At 45.5% G+C, this 22623-nt stretch overlaps 2 protein-coding genes across 2 annotated transcripts; both read left to right on the top strand.

The window, feature by feature from the left end:
• Positions 1-5481: 5481 nt before the first annotated feature.
• LOC140541857 (cation channel sperm-associated protein 3-like) lies at positions 5482-10417 on the top strand. The gene is made up of 10 exons (XM_072664654.1): positions 5482-5534; positions 5842-5967; positions 6673-6790; positions 6944-7159; positions 7376-7549; positions 7808-7936; positions 8289-8387; positions 8606-8748; positions 9206-9356; positions 10307-10417. The coding sequence occupies exons 1-10, from the start codon at positions 5482-5484 to the stop codon at positions 10415-10417; spliced, it is 1320 nt and encodes a 439-aa protein (XP_072520755.1).
• Positions 10418-15878: 5461 nt separating this feature from the next.
• On the top strand, positions 15879-20814 carry LOC140541856 (cation channel sperm-associated protein 3-like). Its single transcript, XM_072664653.1, has 10 exons — positions 15879-15931; positions 16239-16364; positions 17070-17187; positions 17341-17556; positions 17773-17946; positions 18205-18333; positions 18686-18784; positions 19003-19145; positions 19603-19753; positions 20704-20814. The coding sequence occupies exons 1-10, from the start codon at positions 15879-15881 to the stop codon at positions 20812-20814; spliced, it is 1320 nt and encodes a 439-aa protein (XP_072520754.1).
• Positions 20815-22623: the final 1809 nt, after the last annotated feature.

The raw sequence follows: 22623 nt of genomic DNA, 5'->3' as shown, positions 1-22623 counted from the left end.
CTAGGGGTCCTGAAGAGGAGCTGGTAGAAGTGCCTGGGGACAGGGATGCCTGGGTCGCTTTGCTTGCCCTATTGCCTCTGCGGTCCTAAATTGGACTAAGCGGATCAGAAGATGAGAATAACGAATCACACATCTAATTCATGTGATTCATTCAATACTTCTGGGCAGTATTAGGCTCTCGTCTATGTATCCCTTAGTTATTTCTTTCATTGCATGCTTTTGTTGCGTGGTTTTGCTCTCCCGTGTCAACCAAAGGAGGATGGTTCCCCCTTTTGAGTCTTGGTTCCTCTCAAGGTTTCTTCCCCTCCATCTGAGGGAGTTTTTCCTTGCCACTGTCGCCGTTGGCTTGCTCGCTTGGGGCTTGGACCCGGATGTCTGCTGGTTTGTGACCATGCTTGTGCAGCTCTTAATGGCCTAACGACCGCATGGCAACCACCAAGAAACACCCTCGCAACCACATAGAAACACCAAAGCAGTTACAGAACCACCACCTAGGAATTGTTTCAGGAATTCTTTAGGAATCACTCAGTCACTATATTTATTAAAATTCAGTTATTGGACCATGAGGAACTGAAGGAAAATCGTGTGCCTTTTAGTCTTATTAATAGAACTCATAATAAATATTAAAGACATTCTTACCATGTCAGTACCATGCTCACGGATTATAGGGAGTAAAGGGTCAATCCCGGGTCTGTTATTATTGAATGTTCTTATGCTGCCGCTGGGTTAAAATAGTCTGGAAGCATGGTATCGACTTTAATTGCTATGCTAATGACACCTGTACTTCCAACAAGACCATTTGTCTCCAGAACAGAACAGGCTGTCCTAAAGACATAAAGAACTGGATGCCCCACAACTTACGGTTTGCTTAATCCAGGTAAAACAGAGGTATTACTTATTGATTCAAAGATGGGTAAATCTATTTATATTGCTCTAAATTTAGATGGATTCTCAGTCATAACCAGCACTACTGTAAGACACTTTAAATTCTGTCTCTCTAATCTACTTCTTTTACAGGAGGTACATCAGTCTATTCAAACTCCAAAACACTTCTTAATTTTCTCCTTTCTTTTCTCTCCCCATGTGCCGAGCTGCTCCCTGCTAGCCGCTGACGCCAGACCATTTGTGGTTGGATGCTCCTGTCTACCCATGGGATCCTGTCCTGCTGTATAAACCCCACAGATCATGTTGCTGCTCTCCTCCTGACCCCTTGTGTTTTTTCCTCCTTTCTGTTTTCTTTCTCTCTCTTTTCCATGTAATGAGATGCTCAGTTCCAACTGTTCCATCCCGGTACCGCCAGACCTGGCTCTCCACCACCCTGCTGCCTGATGTGCTGCTCTGGGGCCCAGCATTGATCCCTCCTCACCTCACCTCACTGCATGACTATGCAGTGATTATGAAATAAATTTGAATTGAACTGAAAGGAGAATTGAGTTGTGTAAGGTCTTGGCTTTGGGTTTGTTCTTCAGCTGGGTTCATGTACACTGATATCAGTAAACACTGATTGTGGTGTTAGCTCAATAATGCTGGGAGAGTTTGCAATAGGCAGACACATGTTTGTGGTAAATATGGACACATTTCATCAATGCTCAAGCTATTACTTTACTGTAAATCTGTAGTGATGAAGTAGATCTAATATGGTAGTCCTGCGAGTCTTGAAAAAGTTCAAATAATGAAAGTAAAAATGTAAATACTTGGGTTCTTTGACTCACAAACTGAAAACAGGCAGATATTAAATAGTCATTTTATTCTTTAAACATCTGGTTTATGATCTCACCAAACAGTTTATTAGGAACACCTTATGCAGTTCTCTTTATTAGCAGTGCAGGGTATAAAATCATGTAAAGACAGGCCAGCGGCTTCAGGTAATGTTCGTATCAACCTTCCCAATGAGGAGTAATAATAAAAGTAATCTTTGTGATTTTCAGCATAGTGTGGTTTTGTTGGGGTTACATGGGCTGGTTTTTGAGTTATTCTAGAACTGAGGAGATTTTCATGTGCAACACTCTCTAGAGCTCACTCCGATTGGTGCAATAAAGAAAACCCATCCAGTGAGTCGCAGTTCTACAGATGGATACACACCTTGTTGAGGAGCTGAAGACTACAGTACAACTGTGTACAAGTGTGTTGAGCAGAAAAGCCTCCGAAACCGCACAACACGCTGAACTGTGAGGCAGATGCACTACAACAGCAGACGAGCGTGTCGGCTTCCACTTCTGACAGACACATAAAGAAGGCTTAGACCAGACTATCTATTAGACTATGGAGTTTGACATGTTTCAAATGTGGACGATTAAAAAACAAGTGAAGTACATCATCCTGAGGGACACACACCAAACATCCCTGCAATATGTTGCATCATCATGCTTGTGTATTGATTTAGCTGTTTGTGCTCGGTCAGTCCGTTAAAAATAATAAAAATAAATAAATAAATAGACATAGATGGCTCGATGCAAGAACGTTTATTCAAACAAGGCTACACTCAGGAAGAGGCAGCAAAGGTACAGGGCCAAAGGATAAACCAAACAACAGGGACAAAGTAACGTGGGCAAAGCAAAGACACACACCTGAGGCTGGAGGGAATCCTGGAGCTAGGCTAGCGTACCGGGACTGAGAGGGATGCGCAACGATAACCAAGACCTACAGGCAGCGCCTGGGGAAACTGGGGGAAAGCAAAGCTGCGCTCGTCAGGCGCTAGGGAACTTACGTGACGTGAGAACGAGAGCTGAGAGATCAGCTGCAGAACCCAAAAGGTGAGTGAAAACAAGACAAACAATTCGGCTCAAACAGAAAAACATACTAATCCACAATAGTAGAGACAGTCAGCAGGAAAATAGATCTAAATAAAGCTAAATCTTTGCTCAAACTTCGCTAGGGAGTATAGGTATGCGTCTGCAACTGGGGGGTGGGGGTCCGTACACGTGGGTGTAGGAGTGTGTACGTGTATGCATGTGTGTGTGTGTGTTTACGAACGCGCGCGTCTGGCGCGCCGAGAAGAAAGGAGAGGTGTGAGGAGCGGCGGAGCTTTAGCGACTGTCCTTTGTAACCCAGTGATGTGTGTATGATCTCAAAAGGTGCGAGGCTTTATCCAACTCACGTGGCAGAGTGGAACAAAAGCCAAGCCCTCGGAGGGAGATTTAAACACACGGGATGGCGAGAAGAATCCACGAGCAATAGTAACCACGCAGCTCAGGCTAGAGAAGCGCGTCCACAGCTCCGCGAGGGGATCTAGCAGTGAGTTGGTCTAAAATAAGGCTTCTTAAGGGTCAGAGTCCCTTTAGATCAAAGCTCACCAAAGTCATTCGAAATCAAATGCTACAACCAAGTTAGTCGCGTGAGATAGGAGGACAAGAAAAGGCTGATCAAACGCTGTACTTCCTTTAGTCTAATCAGCGTAAACAACAACAACAATCCTACAATCTAGTGGATCACTGTTTTCAAGAGCACCAACATCCAATAATCTACTGAGTGCCTCCAACACTGCCCCGATTCACAGTCTTACTTTTAGAGGAGAGTCCGGCTCGCAGCTTGAGGAATTTCTCAGAGCGAAAGTTCCGACGAAACGCGTCTCCTGAAGGTCTCAGGCGTGCGGTCCGTAGTCGGAGGTTAAATCCCTGATCCCTCGTAGTTTGTCCCGGGGATGATTCTGGAGCTCCGGCCGTCAGCGATGTTCCGAGGTCAGCTGTTTTGGGTACAGATGAGGAAACTTGGCTAGCATCCAACACAATAACGCGTTGAAATGAGTGGCCCCCTTCTCTTGCGGCTACCACCAAGTGGGCGACGTGCCAGAAAAAGGGAACAATGGGTGGTCGAGGGATTTAAAGGTTTCACCTGGGTGACGTAGTACTGTAGGTACGTCCGGTTCTGTACAGTATCGGAAGGGAGCCCCCTGTCTGTGGAGGCAGAGCACTGACACGTTTAAAATGTCTGGATTATTTGCACGTTATGATCCAGCTCGTCAGGAGCCGGTAACACACCGCTCAGAGAACACTGCACGCTTTAGAGGAGAAGCCTGCGTGTTTTCCCTGCTGCAGCCTGGTGTAGAGCTCCATACATCAACATGGACTTCAGGGTTTACAGTAGTTCTATGTAAAAATGTAATAGATCTAATTGCTGTTCGTTGTCCATAGCAACACAAAGTACAGCAACATAACTATTATACAGGAGATGTAGAACATGGACTTTAAAGGGACTTGAAAGATGTGCAGCTCTTCCTCCAGGGGGAATTGTTGCTCATCTGTCTGGGACGCCGGGACTGGGGAGAAGAATTCAAGTGATTGCACAAAGAAATGGAGTTCTTGTTTTGTGGGCTGGTTCTTCAGCAGAGTGTGATGTAGAAATGAAAGGGTGGTTTCTAGCTGTGCAGCACACAGTTCAGCCTCGGGCGATTCCGAGCCGCCGCCCACATACGGCCCAAATAACGACTTCCGCCTTGTTTGGTTCTTTTCATGTGTATCGGTTCGTGATTCATGTTCATTTGTGTTCATGTTTGGTTCATTGTGTCGATTCAGTGGCTCGTTTCATGTTCACGTGTTTCGCCTGAGGCTGGGGGTACTTCAGGAGCCTCGACGCTTCGTTCGAGGCCGAGAATTGCGTGTTTGGAAGCTTGGGTAGCCCGAGAGGTTCCCGTTACTGCTCACGGTGTGTGTTTAGGCCAGCTTCGGCTCGACACCCTCGTTCGCGAGCTGGCCACCCGGCCATTCAAGGATTCAGCAAGGCTCGCTCGCCAAGATAGACCCGCGCTCACGCAGCAGTGCCAGGTTTGGTCGGCCTAGACGTTTTTGATTCTGCAGCTGGTCCCTCAGCTCTCTCTCTCCCCCCCCCCCCCCTTGTTAGTAGCCTCAGCGCCGGTCCAGCGCGTCGCTAGTTCTCCCCTGGTTAGCCCAGGCTCTGCCTGCAGGTTCTCGTTAGCTTCCCGCCCTTCTCACAAGCTCAGCTCCCAGAGTCCCCCAGTCTCAGGTGTGTTTTGTTGTCGCCCTCTGGTTTGTCAGGTTTGTGTTGTGTTCACATGTGTTGCCCTGTAGCTGCTGCTGCTGCTGCTGCTTTTGCCTTATTTTGCCCCCTTGTATTATCTTGGGTTGTGTTAATAAACTACTTGCATTGGACCCATTTCTGCGAGTGTTCTTTGTGTCCGGCCTAACCTGCCATGACAGACCCCCAATACTGAACAGGGGCAATCAAATGATGCTTCTTCCACTGCCTCTTACTAGGAGTGGAGTTGCTTGGACATTCAAAGCTAAAAAGAATGTACCATAGTCAACTTATTTACACAGAAAAGTGCACATAACGGCCGTAAAATGGCACCGAATGCAAAAAAGGGCAAAAAAGATGGAGAAACCACCAAATGTGTAAAAACGCATCAGGTGCGACAAAACGCACAAACCACGTTGCCAGAAAGTTACAAAAACGCACAGAATGCATTAAAACACATGTAGGGAAGTCCCTGGTAGTTGACTCCTCAGCAGCCCACACACAATAGAGATGGTCACTGAGCATGTTACTTACCTGGTGATCCTGGGAGAACGAGAGCGCTGGTGAGTGGGCCTTCTTCTTGGAGCCGACAAGATCCGTGGTTAACCTAGAGTGGGGAAGAGACACAGCCAATAACCCCAGGATAGTGCAAATAGTTATCGTTGCTTATCTTACCGGTATACATCAACATAGCCATAAACAAGACGTGTAAATAATACTGGTATAGAAGAGTGTAAATACTGTCTGTATGTTATCGTTCGTATTGTCATTGTTTATGTGATGACCCCTGTAGTAGACACAGCTAACATGCTTCAAGCGTACCCGTTGTAAATGATTGATCGTGTAAGCTTATGTACTTGTGTCGTTTAGGATCTGCTGCATCCTTGCCAGATCTAACCCTCTCTTTATTCCTGATGTGAAGACCCGCAGGGAGAGCTTTTATGGCAAAGCTCAGTTCTGTGAGGTGTTCAGAAAGGTTCAGAGACTATACGATAGGTCTCTAATCATTAAATGAATGGATGAGAGTAAGTGTAAAGATCATCACTCTTTATGTTTATTAAACACAACAAAGGCTTCCAACTCCAGTAACACTACATAGGTGATTTAGGTGAAAATGTTCTATAAACTATTTAATAAAATATAATTGGCCATAAATTACAACTTATTAAAAGATGACTTTTACAACAATATCTTAAAAAAAAAATAATTAAAAAAAAGCTAAATGAATGAATTTAAATGTGTGATATTTGATATTTACCTTCTATGAGACGTGCTGTCTGTATTCAATAAATCTACATTTATTATATTTGTGTGCAAAATTGTAGTGTTTGTGGGAAATACTGTTACCGTTCCCCTGACAACCCTTTTGATCGTCATACTGAATCAAATGAAGTGCTTTAGAGTGAATCGCCATGAAGCAGTGTCACCATTCTCACAGCTGAGCGCATTCCGGCCAGTGTGATGTCATAATGGTTCTGATTCTGGTCGTCATGGTGATGTGAATAAAAAGCCTGCGTCAAGGCTGGAAGACCACAGACAGGGAGACGTCGAGATGGAGGACAGAGGGGAACTGACCTCCAGCTCCAGAATGTAAAACTTCTACATTTTCTTGATGGATATTCTTTTCTATTTCTGCATCTTGTGCATTCTGCTTGAACAACACCAACTCTGCTGCTCTGTTGCGTCTTTGTTTGTGTGCAGGAGTAGACTTGGGTGTTATTTTAGGGCCTTCATGGTTCTAGTGGTCGTGCTGGACGCCGCGTTCATGGGTCTGGAAACAGACCGTGAACTTAAAGCTGCGTATTCAGCGTTGTTCGAGGTGAGTGAACTGAAGAAATTCCACGTAACCTAATTTTACGACATTTTATAGAGGAGAGAGGGAAGGAGGGCAGAGAGCATGTATGTGTGTGTGTGTGTGTGTGTGTGAGAGACTGGATCACAGTGCGTTTATTGTGCTTAATCTGTTCCTCAGGGGGCTGATGTGTTTTACTTGGTGGTCTTCATCTTGGAGTTCATGGTGAAGGTGTACACGGAGCCGTGCGGTTTCTGGGGAAGTGGAGCCAACATCTGCAACACCGGGTTCCTGCTGCTGTCGCTGATCTCCAGGGCAGACGGGTCATACTGGGTCTTCCGGATCCTCAGGGCTTTCCGGATCCTGAGAATCATCTTTATCATCCCCAGTATCCAGGTAAAGTGCATGATGGGAATGAAGGGTAGACAGTAGAAAGTTACTCAAACAAAAGCAGAATAGAAAGTCCACAAACATTTGGACATAAAGTGTATAATAGCACTTGTTTTCCATAATTCTAGGTTATTGATTATTATCATGTGCCATTAAGAAAACAGAAGACACATTTCCGATACTCTGACCGGTAGTGTAAAGACATGATGTGCTGTTTTCCAGGACCTGGTCTTGATTCTGTTCCAAGGCCTGAAGACAGCTGCGTACGTGACGGCCATGATTTTCTTCATCTTGCTCGTCTTTGCCGTCGCCGGAGTGCAGCATTTCGGGACCGCGGACCCCGAGAACTGGGGGGATATGGGTGTTGCGTTGCTCTCCACCTTGAGCGTAGTCACAGTGAGTCAAACACAGTCAGCTGCATTTACAGATACTGAACATCCAGAACATGCATACGTCTACATACGCTCACGGAGCACATTATTAGGAGCCAACTTGGACACCTGCTCATTCATGCCAGAAATGTACACGCACGCACTAGGCAAGAGACTTTCACGCTCACCTTTTCACAACAATCCACACATTTCACATTAGTCCAATTAGGGGATGAACTTTATTTCCACCATTATTACCATTAACGTTATTGCTCTATTGTAGATTTCAGGCTGGCTGGAACACCAGGACAGACTTCATAGTCTAGGGATTGCCTACAGTGAGCTGTTTTTCATCATCCTGATCCTGATAGGCAACTTCATGTTCCTTAACATGTTCACGGGATTGGTCATGGTAAGTCTCTCTTTTGTGGAGTTGTTTGACTTGTCGTTTACAGTCATTTGTTGTCTAGAACGTCTAAGGTCCAGATACCCAGATTAAGCCAAAGCATAGACAGAAGAGCCTTTTTAACAGTGAAGCATCAGTGATGATACAGTTTAGTTCAAGACGATTCACTGTCATCTTAGAATATTCTGAGTGAAAACATGCTCTTTAATGCTTGAGGTGTCGAACACATCGTTGGAAGAGAAGAGTCTTTCAAAGGGTTTTTTTTTTGTTCCGAAACTAATGGTATGTTCTGAGAAAAGCTTTAGCTTTAGTCTTTGTCATCATTCATGAACTGTTTATTCTCTCTAATTTCAAACAGCAAACATCTAAGCATATAAAGATGCAGAAGATGGAAGAGGAAGATCTGCAGAAAAAGAGGATGCAGAGAAAGCGAAAGGAGCAGCTGCTTCAGAGTCCGGTAAGTCATTCAGCATTGAGCTTTACGTGTAACTTCCGCTGGCCCTTACCCACCGAGCTAGGTAGTATTATGCAGTGGGGGGGAGGGATCTGATTAGAGAGGGAAATCAGACATGAATAATTTGGAAAGAAAATCAGGTAAAAAAAAAATCCTTTCCACAAGTGTTTTTTTTCTACAATGATGTGTCTAAACCGTAGCGCTGTTTCCATCTCCTACAGGCAGAGTATTTTCACCAGCTCAGACTGAAATATCAACAGTCTGACAGCGCTGACTTCCTCGAACCGAAAGAGGTCTGCACAAGCTTGACGTGGATCAACCTGTATCTGACCACGTTAGAGAAGCAGGAGGAAGACATGAGAAAGTAGGCAATTGGAGAGCATACACACAAATATATACACACACACACACACACACACACACTCATTCAGGTTTAATAGATGTTTTGGTTTTTTAAAGTGAGGATTTGTTTGGATCTTTGATATTTTAGAAGGTAAAACTGTCTCTATTCTATTATAGTGATCTGATAAAACAGTGGAAATGAACTCTGAACAATACAACACCAGATAAACTGCACTAGATGTGTAAATTACCCCACAACCCTGCACCCACTCTGCTCTGATAGAATACATCCATGTTTATACACTCCAACCCCCTCACTCTGATAGGTTGTAGGCATGTTTATAACCCCGCCCACCTCAATGCATACATTTATTAATTATCTTAAAAAAAAAAACTACATCACCTCCAGCCCGTGTAGATGTGTGACTTTATGGTGCTAACATTATCATAATAACGTGTGTGTGTGTGTGTGTGTGTAGGCTGAAGCAGATCTCTGACGATGCTCTTCGTATCCAGCGTGAACTCCTGGAGCTGGACCTGGAAGAGCAGCGAGGAAGAGCAGCGAGGAATGTCCCTGCTGGATCAAAGCCAGGACTCCAGAAAGGGAAAGCTAAAAGCGCTTGGCGTTTGGTAATGGCTGCAAAAAAGTTTGCTAAACAACACCGTAGCAAACGCCACTGAAGCAGCAGCAGCATCTTCTTAACAAATCCCGTAGAACAGCATAGAACCATGTGACACAGCTCAACTTCCACCAACATTGTCACCAAGCAGCTTTAAAGAGCATAGCAACCACGTATAACTGCATAGCAATGATGTGGAACAGCAGAGCAATACCCTAGTGAGCGCATTCCATCCACTTCTGAGACCAAAGCAACTGCTTGGCAACAGCATTGCAACTGCCTCTTGGTGAGTGTAATGTGACCTCACTAGCGGGTAAGGAGCTATGAGCTGGTGCGGAAGGTTGAGAGATAGCAGCTGTATATAGCATATAGTTCTGTTCGCCTTCGCTCGCAGTCTAGGCTCCGCAACTAAACTCCTGAGTAGAAGATAGTCTCTCTCCTACTCAGAAGTTGCCCCGGGGTGAGAAGTGCCGGGTGGGTGCGGGGATACTCGCGTGTATCTGGTCTGCAGCCGCTCATTTGAAGTTTGTGCCGGTAGGTGGAATTCCGGAGAGTTCCACGTACTGACTTCATTCTTCTGCTGGGTGAACGGCTCCGGGAGCGGATGAGATTTGCCCAGAGTTGCTGAAGGCTCTGGACATTGAGGGTCTGTCTTGGCTGACACGCCTCTTCAATGTAGCATGAATCCTGGGAGCAGTGTCTCTGGATTGGCGAACCGGGGTGGTGGTTCCCAGCCTCTCTCAGAAAGTCTTTTCCAGGGTACCTCCAGGATTTGAACTATTCCTCTGATGGATAGTGGATGCGGAGTCCATCCTGCCCGTGGAACAGCAGACCAGCTCTTCTCTCTCCGTCAGGTAGTTGAAGGAACGTGAGGATTTGCCGCCCCGGTCTTCATGCGTTTTCTACACTGAGAAGGCTTATGATCGTGTTCCCCGAAACATCCTGCGGGAGGAGCTCTAGGAGCACGGGCTTGGCGGGTTTGCTAACGCCAGCCGCTCGTTCCTCGTACTCCCGGTGTCGGAGCTGTGTCTGCCTGGCTTCCACGTGCGGAGGCCTTCGGCGTGCGCTTGAACTGTTTACCGGGCATCAGCGACTTTGGATGAGACCCCGAGGATGACCCAGGACCCGCTGGATGGATTGTATTTCCTGGCTGGCCTGGAAGCATCTAGGGGTCCTAAGGAGGAGCTGGTAGAAGTGCCTGGGGACAGGGATGCCTGGGTCGCTTTGCTTGCCCTATTGCCTCTGCGGTCCTAAATTGGACTAAGCGGATCAGAAGATGAGAATAACGAATCACAGATCTAATTCATGTGATTCATTCAATACTTCTGGGCAGTATTAGGCTCTCGTCTATGTATCCCTTAGTTATTTCTTTCATTGCATGCTTTTGTTGCGTGGTTTTGCTCTCCCGTGTCAACCAAAGGAGGATGGTTCCCCCTGTGAGTCTTGGTTCCTCTCAAGGTTTCTTCCTCTCCATCTGAGGGAGTTTTTCCTTGCCACTGTTGCCGTTGGCTTGCTCGCTTGGGGCTTGGACCCGGATGTCTGCTGGTTTGTGACAATGCTTGTGCAGCTCTTAATGGCCTAACAACCGCATGGCAACCACCAAGAAACACCCTCGCAACCACATAGAAACACCAAAGCAGTAACAGAACCACCACCTAGGAATTGTTTCAGGAATTCCAGGAATTCTTTAGGAAGTCACTATATTTATTAAAATTCAGTTATTGGACCATAAGGAACTGAAGGAAAATCGTGTGCCTTTTAGTCTTATTAATAGAAATCATAATAATTATTAAAGACATTCTTACCATGTCAGTACCATGCTTACGGATTATACGGAGTATAAGAAGGGTCAATCCCGGGTGTGTTATTACTGAATCTTCTTATGCTGCCGCTGGGTTAAAATAGTCCGGAAGCATGGTATCGACTTTAATTGCTATGCTAACGACACCTGTACTTCCAACAAGACCATTTGTCTCCAGAACAGACTGTCTTAAAGACATAAAGAACTGGATGCCCCACAACTTACGGTTTGCTTAATCCAGGTAAAACAGAGGTATTACTTATTGATTCAAAGATGGGTAAATCTATTTGTAGTGCTCTAAATTTAGATGGATTCTCAGTCATAACCAGCACTACTGTAAGACACTTTAAATTCTGTTTATCTAATCTACTTCTTTTACAGGAGGTACATCAGTCTATTCAAACGCCAAAACACTTCATTTTCTCCTTTCTTTTCTCTCCCCATGTGCCGAGCTGCTCCCTGCTAGCCGCTGACGCCAGACCATTTGTGGTTGGATGCTCCTGCCTACCCATGGGATCCTGTCCTGCTGTATAACCCCACAGATCATGTTGCAAAAACCCCTTGTGTTTTTCCCTCCTTTCTGTTTTCTTTCTCTCTCTTTTCCATGTAATGAGATGCTCAGTTCCAACTGTTCCATCCCGGTACCGCCAGACCTGGCTCTCCACCACCCTGCTGCCTGATGTGCTGCTCTGGGGCCCAGCATTGATCCCTCCTCACCTCACTGCATGACTATGCAGTGACTATGAAATAAATTTGAATTGAACTGAAAGGAGAATTGAGTTGTGTAAGGTCTTGGCTTTGGGTTTGTTCTTCAGCTGGGTTCATGTACACTGATATCAGTAAACACAGATTGTGGTGTTAGCTCAATAATGCTGGGAGAGTTTGCAATAGGCAGACACATGTTTGTGGTAAATATGGACACATTTCATCAATGCTCAAGCTATTACTTTACTGTAAATCTGTAGTGATGAAGTAGATCTAATATGGTAGTCCTGCGAGTCTTGAAAAAGTTCAAATAATGAAAGTAAAAATGTAAATACTTGGGTTCTTTGACTCACAAACTGAAAACAGGCTGATATTAAATAGTCATTTTATTCTTTAAACATCTGGTTTATGATCTCACCAAACAGTTTATTAGGAACACCTTATGCAGTTCTCTTTATTAGCAGTGCAGGGTATAAAATCATGTAAAGACAGGCCAGCGGCTTCAGGTAATGTTCGTATCAACCTTCCCAATGAGGAGTAATAATAAAAGTAATCTTTGTGATTTTCAGCATAGTGTGGTTTTGTTGGGGTTACATGGGCTGGTTTTTGAGTTATTCTAGAACTGAGGAGATTTTCATGTGCAACACTCTCTAGAGCTCACTCAGATTGGTGCAATAAAGAAAACCCATCCAGTGAGTCGCAGTTCTACAGATGGATACACACCTTGTTGAGGAGCTGAAGACTACAGTACAACTGTGTACGAGTGTGTTGAGCAGAAAAGCCTCCGAAACCGCACAACACGCTGAACTGTGAGGCAGATGCACTACAACAGCAGACGAGCGTGTCGGCTTCCACTTCTGACAGACACATAAAGAAGGCTTAGACCAGACTATCTATTAGACTATGGAGTTTGACATGTTTCAAATGTGGACGATTAAAAAACAAGTGAAGTACATCATCCTGAGGGACACACACCAAACATCCCTGCAATATGTTGCATCATCATGCTTGTGTATTGATTTAGCTGTTTGTGCTCGGTCAGTCCGTTAAAAATAATAAAAATAAATAAATAAATAGACATAGATGGCTCGATGCAAGAACGTTTATTCAAACAAGGCTACACTCAGGAAGAGGCAGCAAAGGTACAGGGCCAAAGGATAAACCAAACAACAGGGACAAAGTAACGTGGGCAAAGCAAAGACACACACCTGAGGCTGGAGGGAATCCTGGAGCTAGGCTAGCGTACCGGGACTGAGAGGGATGCGCAACGATAACCAAGACCTACAGGCAGCGCCTGGGGAAACTGGGGGAAAGCAAAGCTGCGCTCGTCAGGCGCTAGGGAACTTACGTGACGTGAGAACGAGAGCTGAGAGATCAGCTGCAGAACCCAAAAGGTGAGTGAAAACAAGACAAACAATTCGGCTCAAACAGAAAAACATACTAATCCACAATAGTAGAGACAGTCAGCAGGAAAATAGATCTAAATAAAGCTAAATCTTTGCTCAAACTTCGCTAGGGAGTATAGGTATGCGTCTGCAACTGGGGGGTGGGGGTCCGTACACGTGGGTGTAGGAGTGTGTACGTGTATGCGTGTGTGTGTGTGTTTACGAACGCGCGCGTCTGGCGCGCCGAGAAGAAAGGAGAGGTGTGAGGAGCGGCGGAGCTTTAGCGACTGTCCTTTGTAACCCAGTGATGTGTGTATGATCTCAAAAGGTGCGAGGCTTTATCCAACTCACGTGGCAGAGTGGAACAAAAGCCAAGCCCTCGGAGGGAGATTTAAACACACGGGATGGCGAGAAGAATCCACGAGCAATAGTAACCACGCAGCTCAGGCTAGAGAAGCGCGTCCACAGCTCCGCGAGGGGATCTAGCAGTGAGTTGGTCTAAAATAAGGCTTCTTAAGGGTCAGAGTCCCTTTAGATCAAAGCTCACCAAAGTCATTCGAAATCAAATGCTACAACCAAGTTAGTCGCGTGAGATAGGAGGACAAGAAAAGGCTGATCAAACGCTGTACTTCCTTTAGTCTAATCAGCGTAAACAACAACAACAATCCTACAATCTAGTGGATCACTGTTTTCAAGAGCACCAACATCCAATAATCTACTGAGTGCCTCCAACACTGCCCCGATTCACAGTCTTACTTTTAGAGGAGAGTCCGGCTCGCAGCTTGAGGAATTTCTCAGAGCGAAAGTTCCGACGAAACGCGTCTCCTGAAGGTCTCAGGCGTGCGGTCCGTAGTCGGAGGTTAAATCCCTGATCCCTCGTAGTTTGTCCCGGGGATGATTCTGGAGCTCCGGCCGTCAGCGATGTTCCGAGGTCAGCTGTTTTGGTGACAGTTGAGGAAACTTGGCTAGCATCCAACACAATAACGCGTTGAAATGAGTGGCCCCCTTCTCTTGCGGCTACCACCAAGTGGGCGACGTGCCAGAAAAAGGGAACAATGGGTGGTCGAGGGATTTAAAGGTTTCACCTGGGTGACGTAGTACTGTAGGTACGTCCGGTTCTGTACAGTATCGGAAGGGAGCCCCCTGTCTGTGGAGGCAGAGCACTGACACGTTTAAAATGTCTGGATTATTTGCAGCCTGGTGTAGAGCTCCATACATCAACATGGACTTCAGGGTTTACAGTAGTTCTATGTAAAAATGTAATAGATCTAATTGCTGTTCGTTGTCCATAGCAACACAAAGTACAGCAACATAACTATTATACAGGAGATGTAGAACATGGACTTTAAAGGGACTTGAAAGATGTGCAGCTCTTCCTCCAGGGGGAATTGTTGCTCATCTGTCTGGGACGCCGGGACTGGGGAGAAGAATTCAAGTGATTGCACAAAGAAATGGAGTTGTTGTTTTGTGGGCTGGTTCTTCAGCAGAGTGTGATGTAGAAATGAAAGGGTGGTTTCTAGCTGTGCAGCACACAGTTCAGCCTCGGGCGATTCCGAGCCGCCGCCCACATACGGCCCAAATAACGACTTCCGCCTTGTTTGGTTCTTTTCATGTGTATCGGTTCGTGATTCATGTTCATTTGTGTTCATGTTTGGTTCATTGTGTCGATTCAGTGGCTCGTTTCATGTTCACGTGTTTCGCCTGAGGCTGGGGGTACTTCAGGAGCCTCGACGCTTCGTTCGAGGCCGAGAATTGCGTGTTTGGAAGCTTGGGTAGCCCGAGAGGTTCCCGTTACTGCTCACGGTGTGTGTTTAGGCCAGCTTCGGCTCGACACCCTCGTTCGCGAGCTGGCCACCCGGCCATTCAAGGATTCAGCAAGGCTCGCTCGCCAAGATAGACCCGCGCTCACGCAGCAGTGCCAGGTTTGGTCGGCCTAGACGTTTTTGATTCTGCAGCTGGTCCCTCAGCTCTCTCCCCCCCCCCCCCCCCTTGTTAGTAGCCTCAGCGCCGGTCCAGCGCGTCGCTAGTTCTCCCCTGGTTAGCCCAGGCTCTGCCTGCAGGTTCTCGTTAGCTTCCCGCCCTTCTCACAAGCTCAGCTCCCAGAGTCCCCCAGTCTCAGGTGTGTTTTGTTGTCGCCCTCTGGTTTGTCAGGTTTGTGTTGTGTTCACATGTGTTGCCCTGTAGCTGCTGCTGCTGCTGCTGCTTTTGCCTTATTTTGCCCCCTTGTATTATCTTGGGTTGTGTTAATAAACTACTTGCATTGGACCCATTTCTGCGAGTGTTCTTTGTGTCCGGCCTAACCTGCCATGACAGACCCCCAATACTGAACAGGGGCAATCAAATGATGCTTCTTCCACTGCCTCTTACTAGGAGTGGAGTTGCTTGGACATTCAAAGCTAAAAAGAATGTACCATAGTCAACTTATTTACACAGAAAAGTGCACATAACGGCCGTAAAATGGCACCGAATGCAAAAAAGGGCAAAAAAGATGGAGAAACCACCAAATGTGTAAAAACGCATCAGGTGCGACAAAACGCACAAACCACGTTGCCAGAAAGTTACAAAAACGCACAGAATGCATTAAAACACATGTAGGGAAGTCCCTGGTAGTTGACTCCTCAGCAGCCCACACACAATAGAGATGGTCACTGAGCATGTTACTTACCTGGTGATCCTGGGAGAACGAGAGCGCTGGTGAGTGGGCCTTCTTCTTGGAGCCGACAAGATCCGTGGTTAACCTAGAGTGGGGAAGAGACACAGCCAATAACCCCAGGATAGTGCAAATAGTTATCGTTGCTTATCTTACCGGTATACATCAACATAGCCATAAACAAGACGTGTAAATAATACTGGTATAGAAGAGTGTAAATACTGTCTGTATGTTATCGTTCGTATTGTCATTGTTTATGTGATGACCCCTGTAGTAGACACAGCTAACATGCTTCAAGCGTACCCGTTGTAAATGATTGATCGTGTAAGCTTATGTACTTGTGTCGTTTAGGATCTGCTGCATCCTTGCCAGATCTAACCCTCTCTTTATTCCTGATGTGAAGACCCGCAGGGAGAGCTTTTATGGCAAAGCTCAGTTCTGTGAGGTGTTCAGAAAGGTTCAGAGACTATACGATAGGTCTCTAATCATTAAATGAATGGATGAGAGTAAGTGTAAAGATCATCACTCTTTATGTTTATTAAACACAACAAAGGCTTCCAACTCCAGTAACACTACATAGGTGATTTAGGTGAAAATGTTCTATAAACTATTTAATAAAATATAATTGGCCATAAATTACAACTTATTAAAAGATGACTTTTACAACAATATCTTAAAAAAAAAATAATTAAAAAAAAGCTAAATGAATGAATTTAAATGTGTGATATTTGATATTTACCTTCTATGAGACGTGCTGTCTGTATTCAATAAATCTACATTTATTATATTTGTGTGCAAAATTGTAGTGTTTGTGGGAAATACTGTTACCGTTCCCCTGACAACCCTTTTGATCGTCATACTGAATCAAATGAAGTGCTTTAGAGTGAATCGCCATGAAGCAGTGTCACCATTCTCACAGCTGAGCGCATTCCGGCCAGTGTGATGTCATAATGGTTCTGATTCTGGTCGTCATGGTGATGTGAATAAAAAGCCTGCGTCAAGGCTGGAAGACCACAGACAGGGAGACGTCGAGATGGAGGACAGAGGGGAACTGACCTCCAGCTCCAGAATGTAAAACTTCTACATTTTCTTGATGGATATTCTTTTCTATTTCTGCATCTTGTGCATTCTGCTTGAACAACACCAACTCTGCTGCTCTGTTGCGTCTTTGTTTGTGTGCAGGAGTAGACTTGGGTGTTATTTTAGGGCCTTCATGGTTCTAGTGGTCGTGCTGGACGCCGCGTTCATGGGTCTGGAAACAGACCGTGAACTTAAAGCTGCGTATTCAGCGTTGTTCGAGGTGAGTGAACTGAAGAAATTCCACGTAACCTAATTTTACGACATTTTATAGAGGAGAGAGGGAAGGAGGGCAGAGAGCATGTATGTGTGTGTGTGTGTGTGTGTGTGAGAGACTGGATCACAGTGCGTTTATTGTGCTTAATCTGTTCCTCAGGGGGCTGATGTGTTTTACTTGGTGGTCTTCATCTTGGAGTTCATGGTGAAGGTGTACACGGAGCCGTGCGGTTTCTGGGGAAGTGGAGCCAACATCTGCAACACCGGGTTCCTGCTGCTGTCGCTGATCTCCAGGGCAGACGGGTCATACTGGGTCTTCCGGATCCTCAGGGCTTTCCGGATCCTGAGAATCATCTTTATCATCCCCAGTATCCAGGTAAAGTGCATGATGGGAATGAAGGGTAGACAGTAGAAAGTTACTCAAACAAAAGCAGAATAGAAAGTCCACAAACATTTGGACATAAAGTGTATAATAGCACTTGTTTTCCATAATTCTAGGTTATTGATTATTATCATGTGCCATTAAGAAAACAGAAGACACATTTCCGATACTCTGACCGGTAGTGTAAAGACATGATGTGCTGTTTTCCAGGACCTGGTCTTGATTCTGTTCCAAGGCCTGAAGACAGCTGCGTACGTGACGGCCATGATTTTCTTCATCTTGCTCGTCTTTGCCGTCGCCGGAGTGCAGCATTTCGGGACCGCGGACCCCGAGAACTGGGGGGATATGGGTGTTGCGTTGCTCTCCACCTTGAGCGTAGTCACAGTGAGTCAAACACAGTCAGCTGCATTTACAGATACTGAACATCCAGAACATGCATACGTCTACATACGCTCACGGAGCACATTATTAGGAGCCAACTTGGACACCTGCTCATTCATGCCAGAAATGTACACGCACGCACTAGGCAAGAGACTTTCACGCTCACCTTTTCACAACAATCCACACATTTCACATTAGTCCAATTAGGGGATGAACTTTATTTCCACCATTATTACCATTAACGTTATTGCTCTATTGTAGATTTCAGGCTGGCTGGAACACCAGGACAGACTTCATAGTCTAGGGATTGCCTACAGTGAGCTGTTTTTCATCATCCTGATCCTGATAGGCAACTTCATGTTCCTTAACATGTTCACGGGATTGGTCATGGTAAGTCTCTCTTTTGTGGAGTTGTTTGACTTGTCGTTTACAGTCATTTGTTGTCTAGAACGTCTAAGGTCCAGATACCCAGATTAAGCCAAAGCATAGACAGAAGAGCCTTTTTAACAGTGAAGCATCAGTGATGATACAGTTTAGTTCAAGACGATTCACTGTCATCTTAGAATATTCTGAGTGAAAACATGCTCTTTAATGCTTGAGGTGTCGAACACATCGTTGGAAGAGAAGAGTCTTTCAAAGGGTTTTTTTTTTGTTCCGAAACTAATGGTATGTTCTGAGAAAAGCTTTAGCTTTAGTCTTTGTCATCATTCATGAACTGTTTATTCTCTCTAATTTCAAACAGCAAACATCTAAGCATATAAAGATGCAGAAGATGGAAGAGGAAGATCTGCAGAAAAAGAGGATGCAGAGAAAGCGAAAGGAGCAGCTGCTTCAGAGTCCGGTAAGTCATTCAGCATTGAGCTTTACGTGTAACTTCCGCTGGCCCTTACCCACCGAGCTAGGTAGTATTATGCAGTGGGGGGGAGGGATCTGATTAGAGAGGGAAATCAGACATGAATAATTTGGAAAGAAAATCAGGTAAAAAAAAAATCCTTTCCACAAGTGTTTTTTTTCTACAATGATGTGTCTAAACCGTAGCGCTGTTTCCATCTCCTACAGGCAGAGTATTTTCACCAGCTCAGACTGAAATATCAACAGTCTGACAGCGCTGACTTCCTCGAACCGAAAGAGGTCTGCACAAGCTTGACGTGGATCAACCTGTATCTGACCACGTTAGAGAAGCAGGAGGAAGACATGAGAAAGTAGGCAATTGGAGAGCATACACACAAATATATACACACACACACACACACACACACACTCATTCAGGTTTAATAGATGTTTTGGTTTTTTAAAGTGAGGATTTGTTTGGATCTTTGATATTTTAGAAGGTAAAACTGTCTCTATTCTATTATAGTGATCTGATAAAACAGTGGAAATGAACTCTGAACAATACAACACCAGATAAACTGCACTAGATGTGTAAATTACCCCACAACCCTGCACCCACTCTGCTCTGATAGAATACATCCATGTTTATACACTCCAACCCCCTCACTCTGATAGGTTGTAGGCATGTTTATAACCCCGCCCACCTCAATGCATACATTTATTAATTATCTTAAAAAAAAAAACTACATCACCTCCAGCCCGTGTAGATGTGTGACTTTATGGTGCTAACATTATCATAATAACGTGTGTGTGTGTGTGTGTGTGTAGGCTGAAGCAGATCTCTGACGATGCTCTTCGTATCCAGCGTGAACTCCTGGAGCTGGACCTGGAAGAGCAGCGAGGAAGAGCAGCGAGGAATGTCCCTGCTGGATCAAAGCCAGGACTCCAGAAAGGGAAAGCTAAAAGCGCTTGGCGTTTGGTAATGGCTGCAAAAAAGTTTGCTAAACAACACCGTAGCAAACGCCACTGAAGCAGCAGCAGCATCTTCTTAACAAATCCCGTAGAACAGCATAGAACCATGTGACACAGCTCAACTTCCACCAACATTGTCACCAAGCAGCTTTAAAGAGCATAGCAACCACGTATAACTGCATAGCAATGATGTGGAACAGCAGAGCAATACCCTAGTGAGCGCATTCCATCCACTTCTGAGACCAAAGCAACTGCTTGGCAACAGCATTGCAACTGCCTCTTGGTGAGTGTAATGTGACCTCACTAGCGGGTAAGGAGCTATGAGCTGGTGCGGAAGGTTGAGAGATAGCAGCTGTATATAGCATATAGTTCTGTTCGCCTTCGCTCGCAGTCTAGGCTCCGCAACTAAACTCCTGAGTAGAAGATAGTCTCTCTCCTACTCAGAAGTTGCCCCGGGGTGAGAAGTGCCGGGTGGGTGCGGGGATACTCGCGTGTATCTGGTCTGCAGCCGCTCATTTGAAGTTTGTGCCGGTAGGTGGAATTCCGGAGAGTTCCACGTACTGACTTCATTCTTCTGCTGGGTGAACGGCTCCGGGAGCGGATGAGATTTGCCCAGAGTTGCTGAAGGCTCTGGACATTGAGGGTCTGTCTTGGCTGACACGCCTCTTCAATGTAGCATGAATCCTGGGAGCAGTGTCTCTGGATTGGCGAACAGGGGTGGTGGTTCCCAGCCTCTCTCAGAAAGTCTTTTCCAGGGTACCTCCAGGATTTGAACTATTCCTCTGATGGATAGTGGATGCGGAGTCCATCCTGCCCGTGGAACAGCAGACCAGCTCTTCTCTCTCCGTCAGGTAGTTGAAGGAACGTGAGGATTTGCCGCCCCGGTCTTCATGCGTTTTCTACACTGAGAAGGCTTATGATCGTGTTCCCCGAAACATCCTGCGGGAGGAGCTCTAGGAGCACGGGCTTGGCGGGTTTGCTAACGCCAGCCGCTCGTTCCTCGTACTCCCGGTGTCGGAGCTGTGTCTGCCTGGCTTCCACGTGCGGAGGCCTTCGGCGTGCGCTTGAACTGTTTACCGGGCATCAGCGACTTTGGATGAGACCCCGAGGATGACCCAGGACCCGCTGGATGGATTGTATTTCCTGGCTGGCCTGGAAGCATCTAGGGGTCCTAAGGAGGAGCTGGTAGAAGTGCCTGGGGACAGGGATGCCTGGGTCGCTTTGCTTGCCCTATTGCCTCTGCGGTCCTAAATTGGACTAAGCGGATCAGAAGATGAGAATAACGAATCACAGATCTAATTCATGTGATTCATTCAATACATCTGGGCAGTATTAGGCTCTCGTCTATGTATCCCTTAGTTATTTCTTTCATTGCATGCTTTTGTTGCGTGGTTTTGCTCTCCCGTGTCAACCAAAGGAGGATGGTTCCCCCTGTGAGTCTTGGTTCCTCTCAAGGTTTCTTCCTCTCCATCTGAGGGAGTTTTTCCTTGCCACTGTTGCCGTTGGCTTGCTCGCTTGGGGCTTGGACCCGGATGTCTGCTGGTTTGTGACAATGCTTGTGCAGCTCTTAATGGCCTAACGACCGCATGGCAACCACCAAGAAACACCCTCGCAACCACATAGAAACACCAAAGCAGTAACAGAACCACCACCTAGGAATTGTTTCAGGAATTCCAGGAATTCTTTAGGAAGTCACTATATTTATTAAAATTCAGTTATTGGACCATAAGGAACTGAAGGAAAATCGTGTGCCTTTTAGTCTTATTAATAGAACTCATAATAAATATTAAAGACATTCTTACCATGTCAGTACCATGCTTACGGATTATACGGAGTATAAGAAGGGTCAATCCCGGGTCTGTTATTATTGAATGTTCTTATGCTGCCGCTGGGTTAAAATAGTCCGGAAGCATGGTATCGACTTTAATTGCTATGCTAACGACACCTGTACTTCCAACAAGACCATTTGTCTCCAGAACAGACTGTCTTAAAGACATAAAGAACTGGATGCCCCACAACTTACGGTTTGCTTAATCCAGGTAAAACAGAGGTATTACTTATTGATTCAAAGATGGGTAAATCTATTTGTAGTGCTCTAAATTTAGATGGATTCTCAGTCATAACCAGCACTACTGTAAGACACTTTAAATTCTGTTTATCTAATCTACTTCTTTTACAGGAGGTACATCAGTCTATTCAAACGCCAAAACACTTCATTTTCTCCTTTCTTTTCTCTCCCCATGTGCCGAGCTGCTCCCTGCTAGCCGCTGACGCCAGACCATTTGTGGTTGGATGCTCCTGCCTACCCATGGGATCCTGTCCTGCTGTATAACCCCACAGATCATGTTGCAAAAACCCCTTGTGTTTTTCCCTCCTTTCTGTTTTCTTTCTCTCTCTTTTCCATGTAATGAGATGCTCAGTTCCAACTGTTCCATCCCGGTACCGCCAGACCTGGCTCTCCACCACCCTGCTGCCTGATGTGCTGCTCTGGGGCCCAGCATTGATCCCTCCTCACCTCACTGCATGACTATGCAGTGACTATGAAATAAATTTGAATTGAACTGAAAGGAGAATTGAGTTGTGTAAGGTCTTGGCTTTGGGTTTGTTCTTCAGCTGGGTTCATGTACACTGATATCAGTAAACACAGATTGTGGTGTTAGCTCAATAATGCTGGGAGAGTTTGCAATAGGCAGACACATGTTTGTGGTAAATATGGACACATTTCATCAATGCTCAAGCTATTACTTTACTGTAAATCTGTAGTGATGAAGTAGATCTAATATGGTAGTCCTGCGAGTCTTGAAAAAGTTCAAATAATGAAAGTAAAAATGTAAATACTTGGGTTCTTTGACTCACAAACTGAAAACAGGCTGATAT

Source organism: Salminus brasiliensis, chromosome 20, assembly GCF_030463535.1.
Source record: "Salminus brasiliensis chromosome 20, fSalBra1.hap2, whole genome shotgun sequence".
Lineage (NCBI taxonomy): Eukaryota > Metazoa > Chordata > Actinopteri > Characiformes > Bryconidae > Salminus > Salminus brasiliensis.
This window is presented reverse-complemented; position numbering and strand designations above follow the sequence as displayed.